Genomic DNA, 20,555 nt, shown 5'->3' with positions numbered 1-20,555 from the left:
TAGGGTACCACGGTACTTGAGGAAATTCCTAGCCTCATTTTTAGTGGCAGCAACACCACTCCACCCTATAACAATACGTGGCAAGAGTTTCCAATGGAGAAAGGGTCAGCTGAGGGCTTTGGAATAGCTAAATAAGACCAGTCAAGCACTAGTTCTGGCATTACAAAACTTGCCACAACCCTTTGAAGTGGAGCCAGATGCGAGTGGGTATGCTGCGGGAGTGGCCTTGATGCACAGAGGAAATCTGGTATGCTACCACTCTGAAGTATTTCATGGGGTAGTTCTTAACTACCCTACCTACGACAAGGAGCGCTATGCGTTGGTGCAAGCTATGAAGTGGTGGAAACACTATCTGATGGGAAAGGAGGCAATAATCTAGACAGATCACCGACCGCTATAGTACCTGCAGGCCAAGAGTAAGCTATAACAAACGATGCATTAGAGATGGATTGGGCTACCACAACAATTTCATTTAGTCCTTAAGTACAAGAAGGGTGGCACAAACAAGTTGGCCAACATGCTTTTAAGGCCATCCACACCAAAGATCACAACTTTGGCAACTCTTATGCGCATGGAGCCATTCACCCATGATGCATACAAGAAGGAAAATTCAGATGATGAGGACTTCAAATGAGGTGTTTTAGTAGTTGCAGAATCAGAGTCATGTGCATGATGGAGACAGTATTGTTGACTACCATCTCCAGGATGGGTTACTCTACAGGTTGGATAAGCTATGTGTTCCTCAAGGTGAGCGATTGTAGCTGGTTAGAGAGGATCACACCTCCATGTTTATAGGGTACTTTGGTGTAGGGAAAGTTGTGGTCAACCTACAAAGGTATGTGTATTAGCCCAAAATGCAAGAACAGGTACCGAGGTTCATAAGATGATGCATGCTTTGTTGTACTAGTAAACCTAACAATAGGAAACAATTTCTATATCATCCTCTACTTGTACCCACTTGTCCTTGAGAAAGCATTTCCATTGACTATGTGGGAGGTTTACCAACAACCAAGAAGAGACATGATTACTTGTTCGTTGTAGTTGACAGGTTCAACAAGATGTGTGTTTTGATGCCCTGTAAGAAGACGATCAATGGGCAAGAAGTAACAAACTTGTTCTTTGGACAGGTCTGGATGCACTTTGGGATACCTAGGACCATCGTTTTGGAAAGGCACACAAGATTTCTTAGTGCATTTTGGACTACATTGTGGGAGAAGATAGGCACAGAGTTGAAGAGATCTACAACATTCCTTCCATAAACAAATGGGCAGACAAAAGTGGCAACAGGACTTTGGTGCAACTTTTGAGGAGATACAACCAGAAGCATCCAAAGACCTGGGATGAAAATATTCTTAAAATAGAGAAATGCACATCTCTACAAGAAAGTCCCCATTTGAAACCTGTTTTGGATATTTTTCGCCTTCGCCTTTGGACATTGCATATGAGCAACAAGGAGGAGTGAGGGAGAGGAGATGCCTTGAGGGTTGAAAATTTTATAAAGAAGATTAGGGCGATCCATCTACAAGTATAAGAGATACTGTCAAAGTCACAAGAGAAGTATAAGTTGAGGGATGATCAACATAGAAGAAAAGAAGCGTTCAAGGTGGGAGACATAGTATGGCTATAGGTGAACAAGGAGAGGCTATAGGGGCTTGGTAAGAAAATCATGGCTCTATGAGCCCTTCATGCTAGATTAGGACGAGGAAGATGTCCTACTTTCTGTGGAGGATTTGGCAGTAGATGTGTTGGCAAAGTTGAAAGAAGATGCAGTTTTGCAAAAGAGGTTTAAAACTACAAGATAGGGGCAGCATGACCTTTGGCAGATTAGGTTGAAAGGACAACTTCCAGGCAAAGCTAAATGGTACACCCAAGAGAAGGTGGAGGAAAAATTTCCTCACCTCATTTAGTAGAAGCCTTTGGGGACCAAAAGCCTCCCAAAATGGAGAGGTGTTATCCAGATTGGATCATTATATTGTTTTTCATCCATCTTGATGCTTCTAGAGTGGAAAAAGTGGATGAATCAACTCTTAGGACCATTTTTATCGATGGGAACCAGTTTTGCAAATTGGGGTTTGAAACCTTCTGGGAGCATTTTGAAGCATTAAATGACATTTTTTGGGGGCTAAAATTTCGCCGCTTTGGTGCAACATCTTTTTTTCCTCTTCTACACAGAGAGACCTTTCCAACAATGCAAGAATTATGTCAATCAGAGTCTGTATGTGAAAGTTATGCCACTTAGAAGTTGACTTTCCTGTTTTCACCACAATAATTCGAGAGGATGCCACACCAACACCCATTATTCATGAATAATAGGCTAGCCATGTGATTATGATGTGGGAGACACTAGAATAGTCTATATTGTAACTATGGTTAAGAGTTGAGGTAGTCAAACCTAACCACTAGTAGGCTATCAGGTTGTGTTTAATCGAGCCAGTAGGAGGAAAAGGGGTTCCATTCTTTCGGGTGCATTTGTTCCATAGTTGAGCAGAAATAGCTAAGAGGGATAGGAGTTAGAGCACACAGAGAGGATTTGTGCACTGTAGCATCCCATGGGCCACATGCCATACTTCTTTGTACTCAACCATATTTCCATTAAGAGAAAGAGAGTAGAGCAACCTCACCTTCTAGCTAGTTTTTTCTCCCAAAAGGGATTCCCAGGTTATATCGTGTGTCAAATGTGTTTGTGAGCTTTTAGTTTGTCGCTCTCTACTTTTTGCATAATTTTTAATTCACACTTATACACTATTAACAATAATCTACAGATCTATAAATCTAAAGAGATATAAGATTGTAATAGTGTATGTTTTGGAACTTTTAAATATAATTCTATCAAATCTGTTGTGATGAATTGTTTAGTGGAATATTGACGACAATTTACAAATAACCATGGCACTATGGTAAAAAAATCCTCGATGGGGGGAGCAATCATAGCCTTGATGGTAATTGAGCCAATATCTCCAACCAAACTCCATGGATTCTTGGTCAAACCCCATGATCAAGGGAGCAATCCAAGATTTGATATTTGCTGAGCCAATCTCCCCATCCAAACTCCATGGCTTATAGGTTAAACCCCATGATCAAGTGAGCAATCCAGGATTTGATGCTTATAGGGCCAATCCCCCAACAATAACCATGGTTTCTTGGTCAACCCCCATGACCTAAGGGAGTAATCTAGGCCCATAGATGTTACAACACCAACACCCCCTTTCACCAAGGGAGGGATTCTCAAAACAACTCGAAGCCTATGCTTGAAGTAAATGAACTTCATCTAGGGCAAAGACTTTGTAAGAATATCAACAACCAACTCATTAGTAGAGATGTGTTGGAGCCTCACCGCTCCCTTTTTGAATAATGCTTCGGATGTAGTGGTACTTGATCTCGATGTTCTTTGACCTATCATGGAAAACTAGGTTCTTAGAAAGCTTCATACAACTTTGTTTGTCACAATATATCACGATCGATTCCAGCACAAGATCAAACAATCACGCGAGTAACTTCCAAAGCCACACTACTTCACAACTAGCGAAACAAGCAACAATATATTTAGCTTCAATAGTACTAAGTGCAACAAATATTTGCTTCCTGCTCATCCAAGATATCACAACAAAGCCCAAACTGAAATAATGTTCTGAAGTATTCTATCTATCTTCAGTATTTCTAGATCAATCTGAGTTAGTGAATCCAGGCAACTATAGTTCACCATTCGATACATATGTCAATCCATAACTAACAGTGCCACATACTTATCTCAATATATGTTTCGCTACAATCCAATATACATGATTGGGTTGCACCAAGAACTGACTTGGAGTGTTCACTGCATAGCAAATATTAGGTATGGTGTTAACCGGATAGTTCAATGAGCCAATCAGCTGATGATACATAGATGGACCAACCAAGTTAAAATCATGAGTTTCACAACTTCTTCAAATTAGTTACATGGGAGTATCCATGGACTTGCAGTCCATCATCCCAAATCTTTGAAGGATCTAAACAATATACTTTTCTTGACCAAGGAAAATTTCACCCTGCTTTTCCCACACTTCTAATCCCTAGTAAAAATGCATTAAACCAAGATTGTTCATTTCAAATTCAGAAATGAACTCCCTCTTACACTGGACAGTGAGATCCTCTGCTCCTATCAGAAACGAGTCATCAACATATAGTAGCAAAATCACAGGGTCGTTTTTAACAATTCTGAAGTAAAGGTTTGGATCAACATCACTTCTAGTAAAACCAAGACTTGTCCTATATCCATCAAATATCCATCAGAACATTATGTGGCTCCATGACCCCAACCAATATCAAACTTTCAATATATTGGTTCTTATTATCAATATTCCAACAGAAAATTTGGGGTCTACAACCATTTTGATGTTGCTTAGGTTGTCATAATATCCAAACAAATTTCGACGGAAGCTTCCTTTTCCAACTTCTCAAGCAACGCTAAACTCAACCTCAACACTTCTCAAAACAACCAAGTCTTGTTCACGACTTCATCAAACACAAATAATCATCAGTAGTGCTTTAGCCATTCTCTAATCTCACTCTTTCCTCATGTCCTTCACTAGACATACGACTGCATGACACATGGAGCAAAGAATCATGTCTTCCCTGTCAACTATGGAGGATATACACTTTCCTTCATAAAGAAATACATCTAAGCTCCCTCTCAACTTAGGGAGATAAGTTCATCATCAACAACTTTATTCTTCCAGCTACACAGGGTCTTTCTTTTGGATCATCATACCATCATAGAACTTCGACCTTCAGGAACAACATTCATTATCTTCATTTGGCAACAAGGTCATTTTTCGATCTTCAATGTCATTAGGGTTCTTAGTACTTACAACTCCCTCTTTCCATCATGCTCAACATCATCATGAAGTCTTCATCAAGTATGAGGTAGGCATACAACTTTACAACCTCTTGAAAACTATGTACTTGCAAATCTCATTAACAAGTACAACCAAGCATAAATACATATTTACAAGAGTATAAAGTTAAGTTTATCAATCTAGAATTATCATATCATTACAATGAGAGAATCTAGGGTTATCAAAACTTTGATATTAAACCTTAGACAACAACTAAACCAAGTTAGGGTTTCAACCATAGTAGAAGCATTTACACCTAGGGTTTCACTTTGAATCCCTAGGATCTTATATCAACTTCTACTAGGACTTTGTCATAAACCCTAGATATTATTATCAAACCCTCAAAATCTAGGGTTTTACCAAAGCGAACAAATATCAAAAGATAATATTATAAGCGTTGATTTTAATTTAGAAATCAAACACCTGAAGAATATAAGAATCTTCATGATTTTATAGCAAAACCCTAGATATGAGAGAGACATTAACTTAAATAGATTTTAAAGACAAAATGATTGTACCTTCTCATATGATGGAGACATGCTACAAATTTTATAATATTAACCATACCTTGAGTTACATCTACTACAAACCTTGAAAGGTTCCCTTTGCAACAAGGCTTCTCATAAGTCTCAATTAAAACACCCAACAAGGTTAGGATCATCTTCATGAAAGCCTCCACTTCATTCTCATGGAAATATGTAACTATTGTTGGGAAGATCCAGGGAGGGGGATCATTGGCATTGGTTTGTTGTGAGTGTAAAAAGGAGTATAAGGGATCATACTCACGGATTAAAGCACATTTACTTGGGTTAAAAGGCAATGGGGTTCGAATATGCAGTGACCCACCTAAAGAGAATGGGACAGATGGAAATGGTTTAAGCAACGCAAAACTTGCAAAATATCAAAAAGAACAAGATGAGGTAGATGCTAAAGAAAATGAGGCAAATCCCGCCTCTCAATTAAAACACCCAACAAGGTTCGAAGCATTTTCATCAAAGCTTCCACTTCATTCTCATGGATTTGTTGGTTGAAAGCGGTCTAATTTGGGACTGCTTGAAAGGAGTTTTAATAATGATGCTCGAGAGATGACAATTGTAGCTATAGGTCAATGCATCTATGCAAATGACCTTCCCTTTAACCTTGTGCGATCTCCTTAATGGGAAAAGATGATAAAAGCAGTGAATGAAGCCCCAAAAGGGTTCAAGAGCCCTGGATATGAGAAGGTCTGCACCACAATGTTGAGTGCTGAAAAATTAGATTTGGAGCTTAAATTAAGCGCCATTCGTAATTCATGGCGCATTTTAAGGGTGTCCATTTCTGATGGATGGCCTTTGATCAATGTGATTGCTCAATGCCCAAAGGGGGCAATGTTTTTGAAGGAAGTGGATTGTGAGGGGCAGATGAAAGATTCTCAATTGATTGCTAACATCTTGATTGAAGCAATTGAATTGGCAGGGCCAAAAAATGTTGTTCAGGTAATAACTGATAGTGCAACAATGTGTAGAGCAACATGCTTAATTATTGAAGGCAAATATCGGCACATCTTTTGGACCCCTTGTGTTGTACATTCATTGAACTTCATGTTGAGCAAGCTGAGGAAGCAAATTGAGTGGATTCGAGTTATTTTTGAAGAGGCAAAAGGAATTCAAGCCTTCATCACAAACCAACACATGTCCCAAGGCATCTACAGGGAATCTGAGAAGTTGAAGCCTCCTTAACATACCTGAACTTTAAAGTTTATTTCATAAATTCTAATTTCTATGACTCTAAACTCAAATATGTAAATTGGATTCTTAGATGTCATGATTAGTGAATCATAATAGTTACTCAATCAAATTATGATTTTAAATTTATTGAAACATTGGCAATTTGGCACCTGCAGGTTGCTGAGACTCGTTTTTCTTATCACATCATGGTCTTAACAAGGCTTATGCAGGTGAAAGATGCATTACAATCAATGATATGCAGTTCTCTTTCGAATTAATGGAGGCAATTCCAATTTGATAGAGCACAAATTATTTTGCAGATTTGCTAAGTGATCTAGAAAGAATCACAACAAACAAAGACCCAAAACTCTCACAATGATTTAAAAAGGCTTTTCAAAAGCTTTTTGTAGATCCTAAAATTGGGCTTCGGGTTTATGCGGAGTTTGCTCATTTTGTGGGATCAGAGGGTTGGGGTTCTGATATTGATTGTATGCGGGACAAGAACTGATTAAGTCCATTTGATTGGTGTGTTGAAGAATCTAGGGCAAAGTATTGCAGTGTGATTCTTCGTTACTTGATAACAATTTGTGGAGTCTTTTTACCTTTCTTGTTAGCTTATTCTTCTTCTTATTATTAGTGCATATGTGTGCACTTCATCAAACTGCTACCAAAAACATAAAAACAAGAACACAAGATGTTGGCTCTCTGCTAGGGCCAAAACCTCTCTTCTCTTTAAAGGAAAACCCTTTATTGAATTTCTCTTATTGAAGCTTCTATTGATCAATTGCAAACCCTAGACCCCTGACTAAGAGATCCTCTAAGCTCAAGTCAAGTCTTTACTTCTTTCTGCACCATATACCCCGACACTTCTTCTGGCGCTTTGTTTCCCGACACTTCGTCCTCCTTCTTCCAACACTTTGTTACTATGAATCTTGTTCCCCTTCTTTGAGTCTTCTAGATGAGATGTTCTTCTTTGATCCCTTGCTCAAGTATACTTCAACTTTGACCAATTGTGATCCTTCTTGAATGTATGACTGTTCTGCTCTTCTGCTACCCTAGTTTCTCGCACATGTGGAGAGTATCCTTAGTGTATTAGGTCTTTCTTCTTTCATTAGAGAGAGGTGCTCCTTCACTTGTCTTTAGAGACCTTGTGAGTATAGTATCAAACCCAAACAACACAAAATTATGGCCTGTTAGTCCCTATTGTAGCATCCACAGATTTCTTCTCCTCTTCCTCGCACGTGTGACTGTTTCGAGCCCTAGAAACAATCCTTTATCTTCATTGTACCTTGTAAATCCTTTCTTCTTGTCTTTCTTCATTCTCTAGTCTTCTTTTCCTTGCGGATTTTAGAGCACAATTGATGTGTTTCATTTGGAGTGGACAACCTCTGTAAATAGAGAACTGTCCCTCCATTTAAGCCGATTGATAGGCTGACTTCATTGACTGTTAGCAGGCCAACTTAGAGGGTTGTTTGTAGGCTGACTTGGAGGGCAGTTTGTGGCTGATTTGTTGAGCAGACTTCACACATTTTCTATGATGGTGTAGCATGCTTGAAGGAGCTTGCTAGAATCAGACTTGACTTTGCTTGGAGGTTTCCCTTTGACTTTAATATATATTTATACATAGTGTAACATGCCCTTGAGGCCTTCAATAATTTTTCTTGACTATTTGACTCACTTTGACATGTGCTAGACGTACTTCAATGAGCAAGAAACTCATTGACTTATATTACAAAACAATAATTTTTTTCTTGAATAAGGACAAATATCAATTGTACATTTATGAAGACCGAACCTAGTTACACTTCCTTCAACATGGTGGAACTACTATGGTGGGGAACTAACACATATCTAAAAATTGGCCATCAGGATCTTGTCACAAGTTGCTAGTTCCTCTTCAGCAGAAAGGATCTGGAGTACATATGGATTCATCCATTTAGTGAAGCAAAACAGATTGGGCTCTAAGAAGGCTGAGGAACTAGTGTATGTTCATTCAAGCCTTCACCTTCTATTACACAAGAGAGACTAATACAAATTTGGGGTTGGCAAATTATAGCATGTGGAACTAGAGTTGCCTGACTTGGATATGACATCGAATGCAAAGTCTCATATGACTTTCTTTGATGCGGAGTCACTAATAGGTGGATCTTCAAGTGGACATGGAAGCAATGTTCCCACTTCTGCAGAGTATGTGGAACTTCTTAGTGACAGGAATGAAGACATATTTGATGATATGTAAATGTAATTTATGATGGTATTTTAACTTTTAATTTTTAAACTTTTGAACAACCATATCAATTATGAATAATGATAGTAGACTGCTAGTCATAGTTCATTTTGTACTTTGTACTATGTAGTGTGCATTATTAATTTTGCTGATGATGTTGTAACTTGTCATGTTCATGATTGAAATTTGAAATAGAAACTTGATGATATGTTGAATCATGAATATTATAATAATCATTAATGATGATGACAATGTTTATGCTAAATTGATGATGATGATGGATGATAATTGATTATGTATTTTTAGATATAGAATCTAGATTCTAAAAGATGAATGGTAATATGAAATTTTTATATATGTGTGTGTGTTGTTTCCTATCGTATTGTATCCAGATAGTTTGAAATTTGTCGTATCCATTTCAAACCCCGTATCCGTATCCGTTTCAGTGCAACTTTGGGCATTACACACAATGCCTCAACACATCAATTCTCTTCCAATCAAACAGATCGGTAACATCGAGCATACTTCCAAAACTTCTAGAGATTTCCCTGAACAATCACAACCCCAATTAGTAACAACCTTACACATAAGTAAACACAAACCTTTGGGGTTTTCAATCATCTTGATGTTGCTTCGCAATTTATCATAGTAGGTCTTAGAGGCTTCCCAAACAAAAGGTTTCCTTGATCATATAACCTCCTTTCCTACTTCACATGCAACAACATATAATCGTAACCTGATTTCCTTCTTTCAGCAGCACCTCAATATACATTCTTCAATTTCTTCTTCAAGGTATCCATCGTGACTATGATATGCCCTCCCTTTCAACTTGGGAGATATCCTTCCTTTTATCCCAACTCCCTCTTAACTTAGGGAGATCAACTTCTGTTATGAAACCAGCTCAAGAAAAGATAGAAAAGATAAATCAACGCCTTAGAATTCAGTCTCTTCGAGGGGGCAACCTCCTTTACATTACATAAATGAACAATTCTTGGATGATACAAATGAAAATACCTCCTTTCTATATACAGGAGTCTAAGTGGTCCCAATACAATCAAAGCCTACATAACAATAATATTGTAGGGCACAACAATAACAATAGTGGGCTTCTATGTGGCACAATAGTAACAATATGGGCACTACATGGGTACATCAATATAATAAATGGGTTTTACTAATAACAATAAGGGGTTACACTAGTAGTATAGGGGCCTAACATGCCCTTCTCCTTCAAAAAGCGTTGTCCTCAACGCTTGAGTAGTTCTTGATTCTTCTGTATAAAATTCTTGTCCTCCCATGTGGAATCTTCAGCGGGTAAGTTCTTCCACTTGATGAGATACTCTAAAATTGATCGATTTCGTAGCTGTTGGGTTCTTGTTTCTATGACTGCTCCAAGTTCCAATATGATTTTTCCTCCTTCTTCAATTTCTGGCAATATTGTTTGAATTGGGATCTTTTGCAACTTTTGAATAAATGGCCATACTTCTTCGTCCTTCTTCCATTCATCCCTTGCTTTGTTTATCCAGTCTGGTTGGATAATATAAATAGCACAAAAGAATGCTTCCACATCCTCATCCTTGAAGAGTCTTCCCATTCGATAAGGTCGCCATTTTTTAAGTGCATGTAGTATTGCCAACATTTCCTTCTCATAAATAGCTTGCTTGAGATGTAGCAGTAAAAATACCCAATCACCTACATCAAAACATTTTTCACTACAATGTTTATCTACCTGTTGTTTCGTTTGATTTTGCACCGAGGTGGCGTTATCCTTTAAAAGTTGGAGAACTTGTTGTTGATGCTCGATGTGATATTCACTGCTTGAACCTTTTTCTTCTTGATATGTCCTTCTATCTCTAGAGCTTGAGGAGTGGTAATTTCTTCCAATCCTTTAGAAGATATGGTTGGATTCATTTCTTGATGCTTGATGTGATCTTTCACTTCTTGAACATTTTTCTTCTTGATATGTCCTTCTATCTTGATAGTTTGAGGAGTGGTAATTTCAAACAATGAATTACAAGATATGGTTGGATTCATTTCTTCTTTCTCGATGTGATATTTCACTTCTTGCACATTTTTCTTCTTGATATGTCCTTCTATCTTGAGAGTTTGAGGAGTGGTAATTCTTGCCAATGCTTTACAAGATATGGTCTGATTCATTTCTTCTTTCTCTGCGGTGAGGTCCTGGCATATATCTTCTTCTATTGATGTTTCTTGATCCTTTTCTTCCTCCTCTTCATATTCTATGTAAAATAATTTCGTCTCGGCACACTTATGACCTATAGTGCATTTTCTATCACAATTGTAACAAAGCCTTTTTTCTCTTTTTTCTTCCAATTGTTGTGGTGTAACCCTTGTAGGTTGTGGAAGGCTAGGAGAAACAACACTTCCATCTTTATAGTTGTGAGGGGTACGCTTCCTGGTTTCCATAATTTTTCTTTCCACTATGTCACAAAGCCCTTTTACTCTTTCCAATTGTTGTGGTGTTGCTCTAAAGAAGGTGTTGCTCTTTGTATCCTCATAATGTGCTATCATTTCCTCCGTGAAAATTGACCACGTAACAAGATGTTTACGAGAACAAAGCCCTTTGTACCATAAAAATTGATCTGCTTCTAAATATGAAGATGCAATACATACCTTTTGTAACAGTTGTACATCATGTAGATCAAAATATTGCTCCATCTGAAGTATCCAATTTACCGGATCCTTGCCATCAAACTTCCTCATCTTGCTTTTTCTTGATTTTAGGAGCTCTACCTTGAAACGACTGTAACTCTGTACTTTCAGATCTTTAAGTTCTGAAATTGAGCTCTATAGTATACCTCTGTGTCCTCTTTCCAATGCCACCAGTCTGATCCAAATTGGATTCTCCAAGAAAGAGTTATGCACAATCTCCCGCAGTGACCTGATTATAGACTAGTTCAGTAGAGCGAACTTGTATGAAGTGCCACGTGTCACTGTTTCAACCTTAGACTCTGAAAAATATATAAAAGAAAACTACAGTCTGTCCTCTTTCTGCACCTTCTTATGAAATTTCAATCCGATGCTCAGAAAGAAAGTTATGATGATTTTCCCCAGGTCACCTGTTTTGAGTGTAATTCAGGAGTCTGCAAAAAGACCAACTTCCTTAGATCATATCTCCGAAAATATCACGCGAAAAGCTCTGAAATTCGCACCCAAGATTCAGCGCGATTTCTTCTCAAATGGGTTTTTTTTGCGACTTCTGAAACGTCACAGAAAAAAAGTTATAGCGAAAATGCCACGATGACCTGTTTGGCGCAGCGAAACCCCAGAATCCAAAGCTCTGATACCAAATGTTATGAAACCAACTCAAGAAAAGATAGAAAAGATAGATCAACGCCTTAGAATTCAGCATCTTCGAGGGGGAAACCTCCTTTACATTACATAAATGAACAATTCTTGGATGATACAAATGAAAATACCTTATTTCTATATATAGGAGTCTAAGTGGTCCCAATACAATCAAAGCCTACATAACAATAATATTGTAGGGCACAACAATAACAATAGTGGGCTTCTATGTGGCACAATAGTAACAATATGGGCACTACATGGGTACATCAATATAATAAGTGAGTTGTACTAATAACAATAAGGGGTTACACTAGTAGTATAGGGCCCTAACAACTTCTTTCTATGACATCAGAGAATCTTTCATGGCTTCCATCTTTCTTATCAAAGTCATCTTGATCATCATCATTCATATAACTTTCTTCATCATGCTTATCAATCAAATCAACTTTACTTATGAACATCTTCATCATGTTGAAGATTATGTACTTGCACAAAGATAGAAAGCACAATCAAATACATATATATAAAAGCGTGAAGTTAACCATATTAGAATCATACAATAATGGAAGCATTAACCTTTAGACATTAAATACCAAAACTTAGTTAGGCTCATAATTAGCGAGAGACAAATACTTCTATATTTCAACTTCTTGCTTGGGTTTTGTTACAAACTCTAGATCACATCAGTAACTCAATGAAGATATCAATGTCATTATATCTAGGGCCTCAATAATTCTTCCAGAGATATGACATACTCTACTATAATATATTGCAAACCCTAGAAGCAAGTCAAACAAGTATAGTTCTACAATGCATCAAACAACTTTAGAATTCATATGTTAGACTTCTACTAGGATTTAGTACAAACCCTAGATTCCATCTTTGAGACACTCACCCTTAGATATCGATAATCAATTACAACACAATCTAAGGTTTCAACTAAATGACCAATTTCTACTAGGGCTTAGTTACAAACCCTAGAATTTGCACACTATAATCATTAACAATTTCGATAGCTCATATACATATCTAGGATTTCATAATCATGCACAAGCATATCAATATCCATTAGGTAAACCCAAGAGACAAATATCAATACATTTAAAGTCAGACATATAACAACCTTGATTAGGCTAGGGTTTAGATAAGATGAACAAACATACACCTAAGGTTTCATTTCTTGATATGTAAGGGTTTTGCTCATAAACCCTAATTTGTCAAAACCTCAAGGCCTAGTAATTCAATACATAGTCATTACCATCCAACCCTAAAGGACTAAGGTTTCCATAACAATACTAAAACTCCAAATATGACATTACCATAAAAAGCCCAAACATCAAAACAATAGAATTTTTTAGATTTCATTAGTAACCCTAAGTAGACTAGGGTTTTTCACATTATCATTGACAAAGAAGAGGATTGGTGTCTTGGTCTTGATGTGGCCTAGTAGGTCAAGGGTCATGGTCTTGGTATTTGTCAATTGGAGTCTCTATAAGAAGAATTTTGTGTGGGTTTTCCTTTCCAAGAGGGAGAGGTTTTGGCCCTGGCAGAAAGCCAAACATCTTGTGTTCTTGTCTCTTTGTTTTGGGAGCTATTTGATGAATTAAAGAAGACACACTCTAATAATAAAGAAATATTGTACTAATAAGAAAGCCTCTCAAAGAGTTATCATGCTAAGAAAAATCACATTAACTCTAATTGCCCTAGATTCTTCAACATGGTATTAGTGCTAAGGAGCTGAAGTCAAAGGAAGGGCAACAAAGAGACATTCAAGGATCAAGCTTCAAGAAGAATATCAGAGTAGGTTGAAGGATATCAAGAAAAGGGATCAAGATCTACATTTAAGGATCAAGCCCTAAATGAAAGAAGTAGTCTACAACAACAAGATCTTATTTCTCCACAGTGATCATCAAAAGGCCACCAAGACTTCCATCAAGATGTCTACAGAGCAATATAGCTCAAAGGACCTCAAAAAAAGATCACATCATCTTGGAAAAGGATGAAACCCTAGAAGCAGTCCTAAATCTACACTACAAAAGAAGGCAAAGAGTATTGAAGGCAAGAAGGAATTGTCATCTTCATGGTTATAAAAACAAGCAAGGAGCATCTCCTTGCCTTGGAAGAAGATGAGCGAAAGAACCAGCAAATCATCCTCATTAAAGGGAGCAACCTCTTTCTATTGAAGAAACGCTTTTTCAACGAAAAAAAGGTCATCCGAGAGGAAGCTCTAATACATCTTCTTCAACCATCATCAAAGTGATCAAGTAGAAGAGTTCATCTTCACTTGTCAAGTAAGTACGTTTCATTCTTTAATCAATTTGGTAAAATGACTTCGTAGTTGCAAGGAGATCTATAAGTTGGATGGGTTCATAATCCTCATAGACAAGAGAAGTTAGTGAACATATCAAGGTATCCTTTGAATTCATGGGAGGGAACTCTTAAGGTCGTCTCCTCCCTATGTTGCAAGAAAGGAGACATAAAAGAGATATATGAAATGCTAGAAGATATACTCTCTAAAATACAGTGAAGAAAGTCATATAACTTAGACCTAATTGAAGGTATCAAATAATGAATGAATATCTTCATGAGATCTCAATTGGGAGATCTGGGAGAGATGATAAGAAGATAATCATCATTAACTAATAAACAAGGTAACAAATGTCCATGAACAAGAAGGTTACCTCATTCGACAACTTGTGGTCTCTATGCTAAATAGAAAAAGATAAGTTGTAGGCAAAAAGTGTTGAAGGTTAAAGGACTCAAACATTTGCAGAAAGGAAAGGAAAGTTTGGTTCTCAAACAAGACAAAATAGTATAGCTAAGATTATGAAAAGATTATGAAAGCTCATATCACCAGATAGATGGAGGAAGCTAAAGAAAAGGGCCAAGGAAAGAGGGAGTAACAGATCTCTACTATGATTGAAATGGTATCCCTCACAAAATGGTCCTACCATAAGCTTCTGTTATAGATATGACCGTGATAATTAGATGTATTGTGGCATCATGGAAGCATGAAAAACAAGAGCTCATGACATCACCATGGGAATCATGAAGGACAAAATCCATGGCAGTGAAACATGAAGGATATAGCTCTTGGGAACCTCATTGGACATTGCAGGAAAGGAAGAAGTCATCCAGGACAAGGCTCATCATACATCAAGTCAAAAAGGAAACATTTTCCAAATGGGGATATGCAAGATCCTCAAGATTCTCTGAAGGAATCCTCATCGAAGGGTTCACTAATCTAGAGAGGAAGCAAGTGTTTCATCAGGGAATCCAACTTATGGAATTCATGAGATGATGGTATGATGACATGAGAAATGAAGCAAATCAAAGGATTGAAGATATTTTTGATCAAAAAAGCTGCTGGAAGAAGCCTAGATGACCTAAAGGTAAAATGAGGTATGTATGTTTGTATTTAATATTGTAATATCATGTCGTATGGTTGCAGGTGACATGGATCATTACTTCTATCTTAAGAAGTATGATCAAGAGAAAAAGGATCTCCTCCTTTGAAAGGATGCAGGAAGGCATAAAAATCACACTAGATGAAATCAACATAATATGTCCTCATATGAAGTATGAGATGGTTGACTACAGTCAAGAAACTTTGATTGAAAGCTCTTGGGAATGGAATGTTTGAGGAAAGAAGAGATCGTGAGATATGCAACGATGATGAAGGCAATCAACATCCAAAAGACCAAGAAGATTTGACTAGGAAATCTCCTAGAAAGATATGAAGACTCTGATGGAAATCTGAAAAAGATAAAGACCCTTGACAATGGATATCTTTGGGAGATGTATCAACGTGTATGCAGGATGCTGATACCGATAGGAAGATGTCATGATGAAGAGCCATCTCGTAAGCTACTATTTGATTTAATGTTATGTTTTGATTTCTTAAATAATATCTGGATGAGTTCATGCAGGGCTACTGGAACAAGAGTTGTAAGTACAAGTACAACTAGCATTCATGTGGTGGATGGAAATCCCTGAAAGAAACATGATGAGGAAGAAGTAGCCATATGATGAAGGTTCCATATATGTATCAAGAAGGTCACTTTCCATGAAGAAAGGAATGACATGACGAACCAAGAAGGAAAGTGATGGATGGCTAATGCCCTACAAGGAAGAAGCTCGACTGAATTTCATGACATCAAGGAAAGAAATTGATCAAGCAGCTGAAGGACCCACGAAGAAGAAGTTGTTGATGAAAAGGAGAGTCCCTAGTTAAGAGGGAGCTCTGACAAGTCCCTAATTGAGAGGGAGCTTGGACAAGTTCCTGGTCAGAGGGAACTTGGGTACATTCCTTTATAGGAATGGGCATATCTTCCCTAGTTGAGAGGGAGAGATAGACACAACATTCTTGTCTTCATTTGGGAAGAAAGAATGGAGGATTGGGTAATCATCTAGGGCATCTAAGATAAGAATAGGCAAGAGGATCGATATTCTTTGAGGGCTAGGAACCCAAGATAAGAATAGTCCTAAAAGGTCATACTCAGTGAAAACCCAGGTGGGTATGTACTTTGAGAGAAAATGATGAAGGTGTCTATAGTCATTGGTCTTGCCAACATTGTGCTCTACTCTGATGAGAGATAGAGCTGTCAGTCAAATCCTTGCTGTGGAAACAATGTTGGTTACTCTGATGCTATACATATGGGTTACCAATCTGATTCTTCTTATGAGAAATTCTTCAGACTGAGAATGACCAAGTACCATCATGAATACCTCCCTAGTTAAGAGGGAGCGTTGAAGAAAGTGTAACTAGGTTTGGTCTTCATGACATTGTAATTATGATTTTTGTAAACAAGAAAATGAATATATTATTATTCCTTACCTCATGGGTTTCATGAGGAAGAGGTTTATTTTATAGATGGCTTCTATTGAGAGCCTTAGGATTTATTAGTAAAGAGTCAAAGTCATGAAGAGCTCTTCTTGAGAAAATATAAATGTATATGAGTCAACCTAGAATCTAGATCAATCCTCCAAGACAAGCACAATCCTCCTGAAGACATCAACAAGTAAAATGATGAAGAGAATAGTCATGTCGGCCTCGAAATATATATAATTGTCAAGTCGGATCATAAAAGGTGACACATCGGTTGAATGGACATGTTGGCTTATTATGGAGACATAACAACTATATATACCCAGCTAGGGTCACCACAGAAGGACAAAATCTCGGACAAGCCTCTGCAACTTCAGATGAGGGCAGAGCTTTGACATACCTCTGAAATCTCGGTGACAATTACAGTGATCTCGCAAACTTCTTTGTAGTCTCGGCCTAGTTAAAGGGTCACTTTAATATAGTCTCGACATAGTTGAAACAAACCTCAGTGCAAGGAGAACATAGCTACAGTCTTGGAGAAGATTACAGTGTAGAAGAAGATATAGTCATAATCTCAACATTCATGTTAGAGGAAGAATCTCGGTGTAGTATATATCCTAGACACAATCATGTCATCGACATCACTGTGATCATGATAACAGTCATGATCCTAATGAAGATGAAGACCCTGGTGCAACAGTCACATGTATCTACATAACCTCATCAACATGATGATGATCTCAGTGAGAAGTAATGAACTAAGTAAAGATGGAGATATGGTGCAACAATCATGTTCTCATGAATATCTCAGTGAAGGTGCATGAATGATGACCTTGGTGAAGCAACAATGTTGATGATGATCTCAACAATGTCAAAGAAGGGGATTGGTGTCTTGGTCTTGGAGTGGCGTAGTAGGTCAAGGGTCATGGTCTTGGTATTCGTCAATTGGAATCTCTATAAGAAGAATTTTGTGTGGGTTTCCCTTTCCAAGAGGGAGAGGTTTTGGCCCTGGCAGAAAGCCAAACATCTTGTGTTCTTGTCTCTTTTTTTTTTTTATAGCTATTTGATGAACTAAAGAAGACAGTGTAATAATAATGAAAGATTGTACTAATAAGAAAACCTCTCAAATAGTTATCATGCTAAAAAGAATCACATTAACTCTAATTGCCCTAGATTTTTCAACACAGTCAACGCTGGTCAGCCTGCCCAGAAAATCTTGGTGTCTGTGCTAGAATATGCGGTCTGTGCAAACAAAGATTTTCACACAAAAATCGCAGTCAAATGAAGTCAAACAATGCTTGTTCAACACTGGTCAAAGCTGGTTGCAACTTGGTCAATGCCGAGAACAGAAATGCCCAGTGAAACCTTTGCACGTGTGGAGAAGAACAGGCTGCTTGTGATTTGTACGACCCAATCAGAGGAAGAGAGAGAAAGATGTGTGAGTTGATGTGTGTTCAAATGAGGAAAATGCCTCTTCTATTTATACACAACGTTGAGAGTGAAGAGACACGTCTGTTGGGCTTCATGAGCCTACATTAGACTTCTGGCTAACCTTGTCACTTTGTCCATAGAAGAAATAAATTCATAATTTTATTTCTACTTGTCAGAATGAGATGATCTTTAGATCAATCCTACACTTCTCGGAAAGAAGAATCCACTAAAAATATTATCTCCATCATATGCACTGTCCATGGTGGAGTTTGGCCCTAGTTGCCAATTTTAATACTCCTCTTGGATGTCGAACTTGTGTGAGTGTCATCCAAATGAATCGAACTGCTTGTATATATACCATTTTCTGGAGTTCAAATTTCCCTCATGTAGGCTGACTTGATCAGGTAAGGGCCGACTTAGTGTGGAGGTGACAAATGACTTATCTTACTCAATAATAATTCTTTTCACATGATTCAAAAGTCCAAGAAAAGTCTCATTAAATGGACAATAACTCGAGACAAAACCTAGAATTCCTTTATGGGGATTTTGATTTAAAACATGATTTTAATAAATACATTTCATTATCACTCAAATACAATTATGAAGACTGAACCTAGTTATATATTGTTCAACAATGCTCTCATATAGTTATATTACAATACTGCTTCTCATTTCAGAAGTTCAGTTAACTATGATTGAAAAGAAGAAACCAAGGATTATGAAATCATGTGGTATTTAAGCACCTTGCTGTTTTAAATTTGTTTTCGCAGCCTAACTATATATTTGCTTTACCGTCTCTTTTTGCCTCGAAACTGCTTTGGTCTCCGTAATGATGGTTTTTGTCTGTTTAATGACATGTACATATTATTTTGTAATAATGTTAGTTATAGAAAACTTAAAAAAATATGTTGAGGAGAAAATAGTCTTACTGTTGGATCCGGCTAACAGAAGTGTATTATTTACCAGATCTGGACAGGAGCTGGAGCTACTCCAAAAGAAGCAAACACATTACCCCAACTGGTTTCAGAAGGTCGTGCAATTCGCATTGATTTCAAAGAACCATTTACATTGATGGGAACTGTTAATTTCTTGTGAATGATGGGATTGATTTTTTTGAAGGAGAGTTATCTTCTAGTTTCAGTGAGGATAAATGAGCTATTGCATTTATTTTTTTCAAAAAGAAAGACCTCCTAATGAAAATTTCATTAGGAGGAATAAGCGTTGGAGCAGGGGCATCTGTTATTTTTCTGTTTTCATTAAAACGATGGTTCATGCGAAGATTTTGTAATATAGGTATATTTTTTATAACAAGAAAGGCTGGCCCCGATGTGAAGTTGACAGCTTTGCACGGGAATCTTAACTGGTCTTTCCACAATGTCAAAAGAAAAAAAAAAGTGATTTGTTCATGTGCTATACTTTTCCTTAGAAGTTGGCAGGGTGTATGATTCGAATTCTTTACATAAGATTATTTGTAACTTTCCGACAGCGGATTCTCCATATTGATTCTCTATATTGAGGCATTAATCTACAGAGCATTTATGAAGGATTCAACTCATCTCATCCGTCATTAAATAATTCTTGGTTTACACTTTGTGTGTTATAAAAGCTAGTGAGACTGGAAATATTTTTCTTATGTGAAGTATATTACATAACAATTTGCACCCATTTACTATTTCTTTCTCAATAGTGTTCCTTCTAATTTGATCAAACGTGATATCATCTTAGGCCTGAACTGTGAGCATACAGCCAAGAGAGGTGTAAGATCACTAGCAGGAGGACATTGGGTTAGTTATAGATTACTTGTGATGTGTTAATTTAGCACGAAGAATATTTGAAAGCCTGATGTTAGTCTGATGAGCTAGAAAATTCAATGCATGGCTACATCAAAATTTTAACAAAAACCACTGTACAACACAAGGATGTTAAAACGTCGAGAAGGATACTTGACAAGACGCAAAACAAAGATGGAGGGAAGTTGACAGAAAACAAGGTACTAAGGAAGATGCACTTCATAAATTTTCAGTGTAAAAGATAACGGGTGAAATTGACATATACTGTTGTTTGCATCACATCATTAGAAGGTTTAGGATAACATGGTAGGCAGATTAGGCACTATCAAATAATTAGCTAATCTATAAATTTATTGGATTTTTTTCCGTCTAAATCAAAGAAGA

The 20,555-nt window shown here is 37.3% G+C and overlaps 1 protein-coding gene across 1 annotated transcript in view; it reads left to right on the top strand.

Annotated features, from left to right (window-relative positions):
- Positions 1 to 19,939, top strand: part of LOC149193294 (tRNA ligase 1-like) — a 317,173-nt gene extending 297,234 nt beyond the window's left edge. Inside the window, exon 26 of the mRNA XM_089407278.1 lies at positions 19,348 to 19,939. Coding sequence (XP_089263404.1) covers positions 19,348 to 19,476 — 129 coding nt within the window. The 3' untranslated portion in view covers positions 19,477 to 19,939. The remainder of the gene's footprint in view (positions 1 to 19,347) is intronic.
- Positions 19,940 to 20,555: the final 616 nt, after the last annotated feature.

Source organism: Pinus tabuliformis, chromosome 2_2 (genome assembly GCF_031772625.1).
Source record: "Pinus tabuliformis cultivar Carrire ecotype Pingquan chromosome 2_2, CPIR1, whole genome shotgun sequence".
NCBI classification, from domain to species: Eukaryota; Viridiplantae; Streptophyta; class Pinopsida; order Pinales; family Pinaceae; genus Pinus; species Pinus tabuliformis.
Note: the sequence above shows the minus strand (reverse complement) of the source record. Positions and strands in the feature narration are given on the sequence as shown.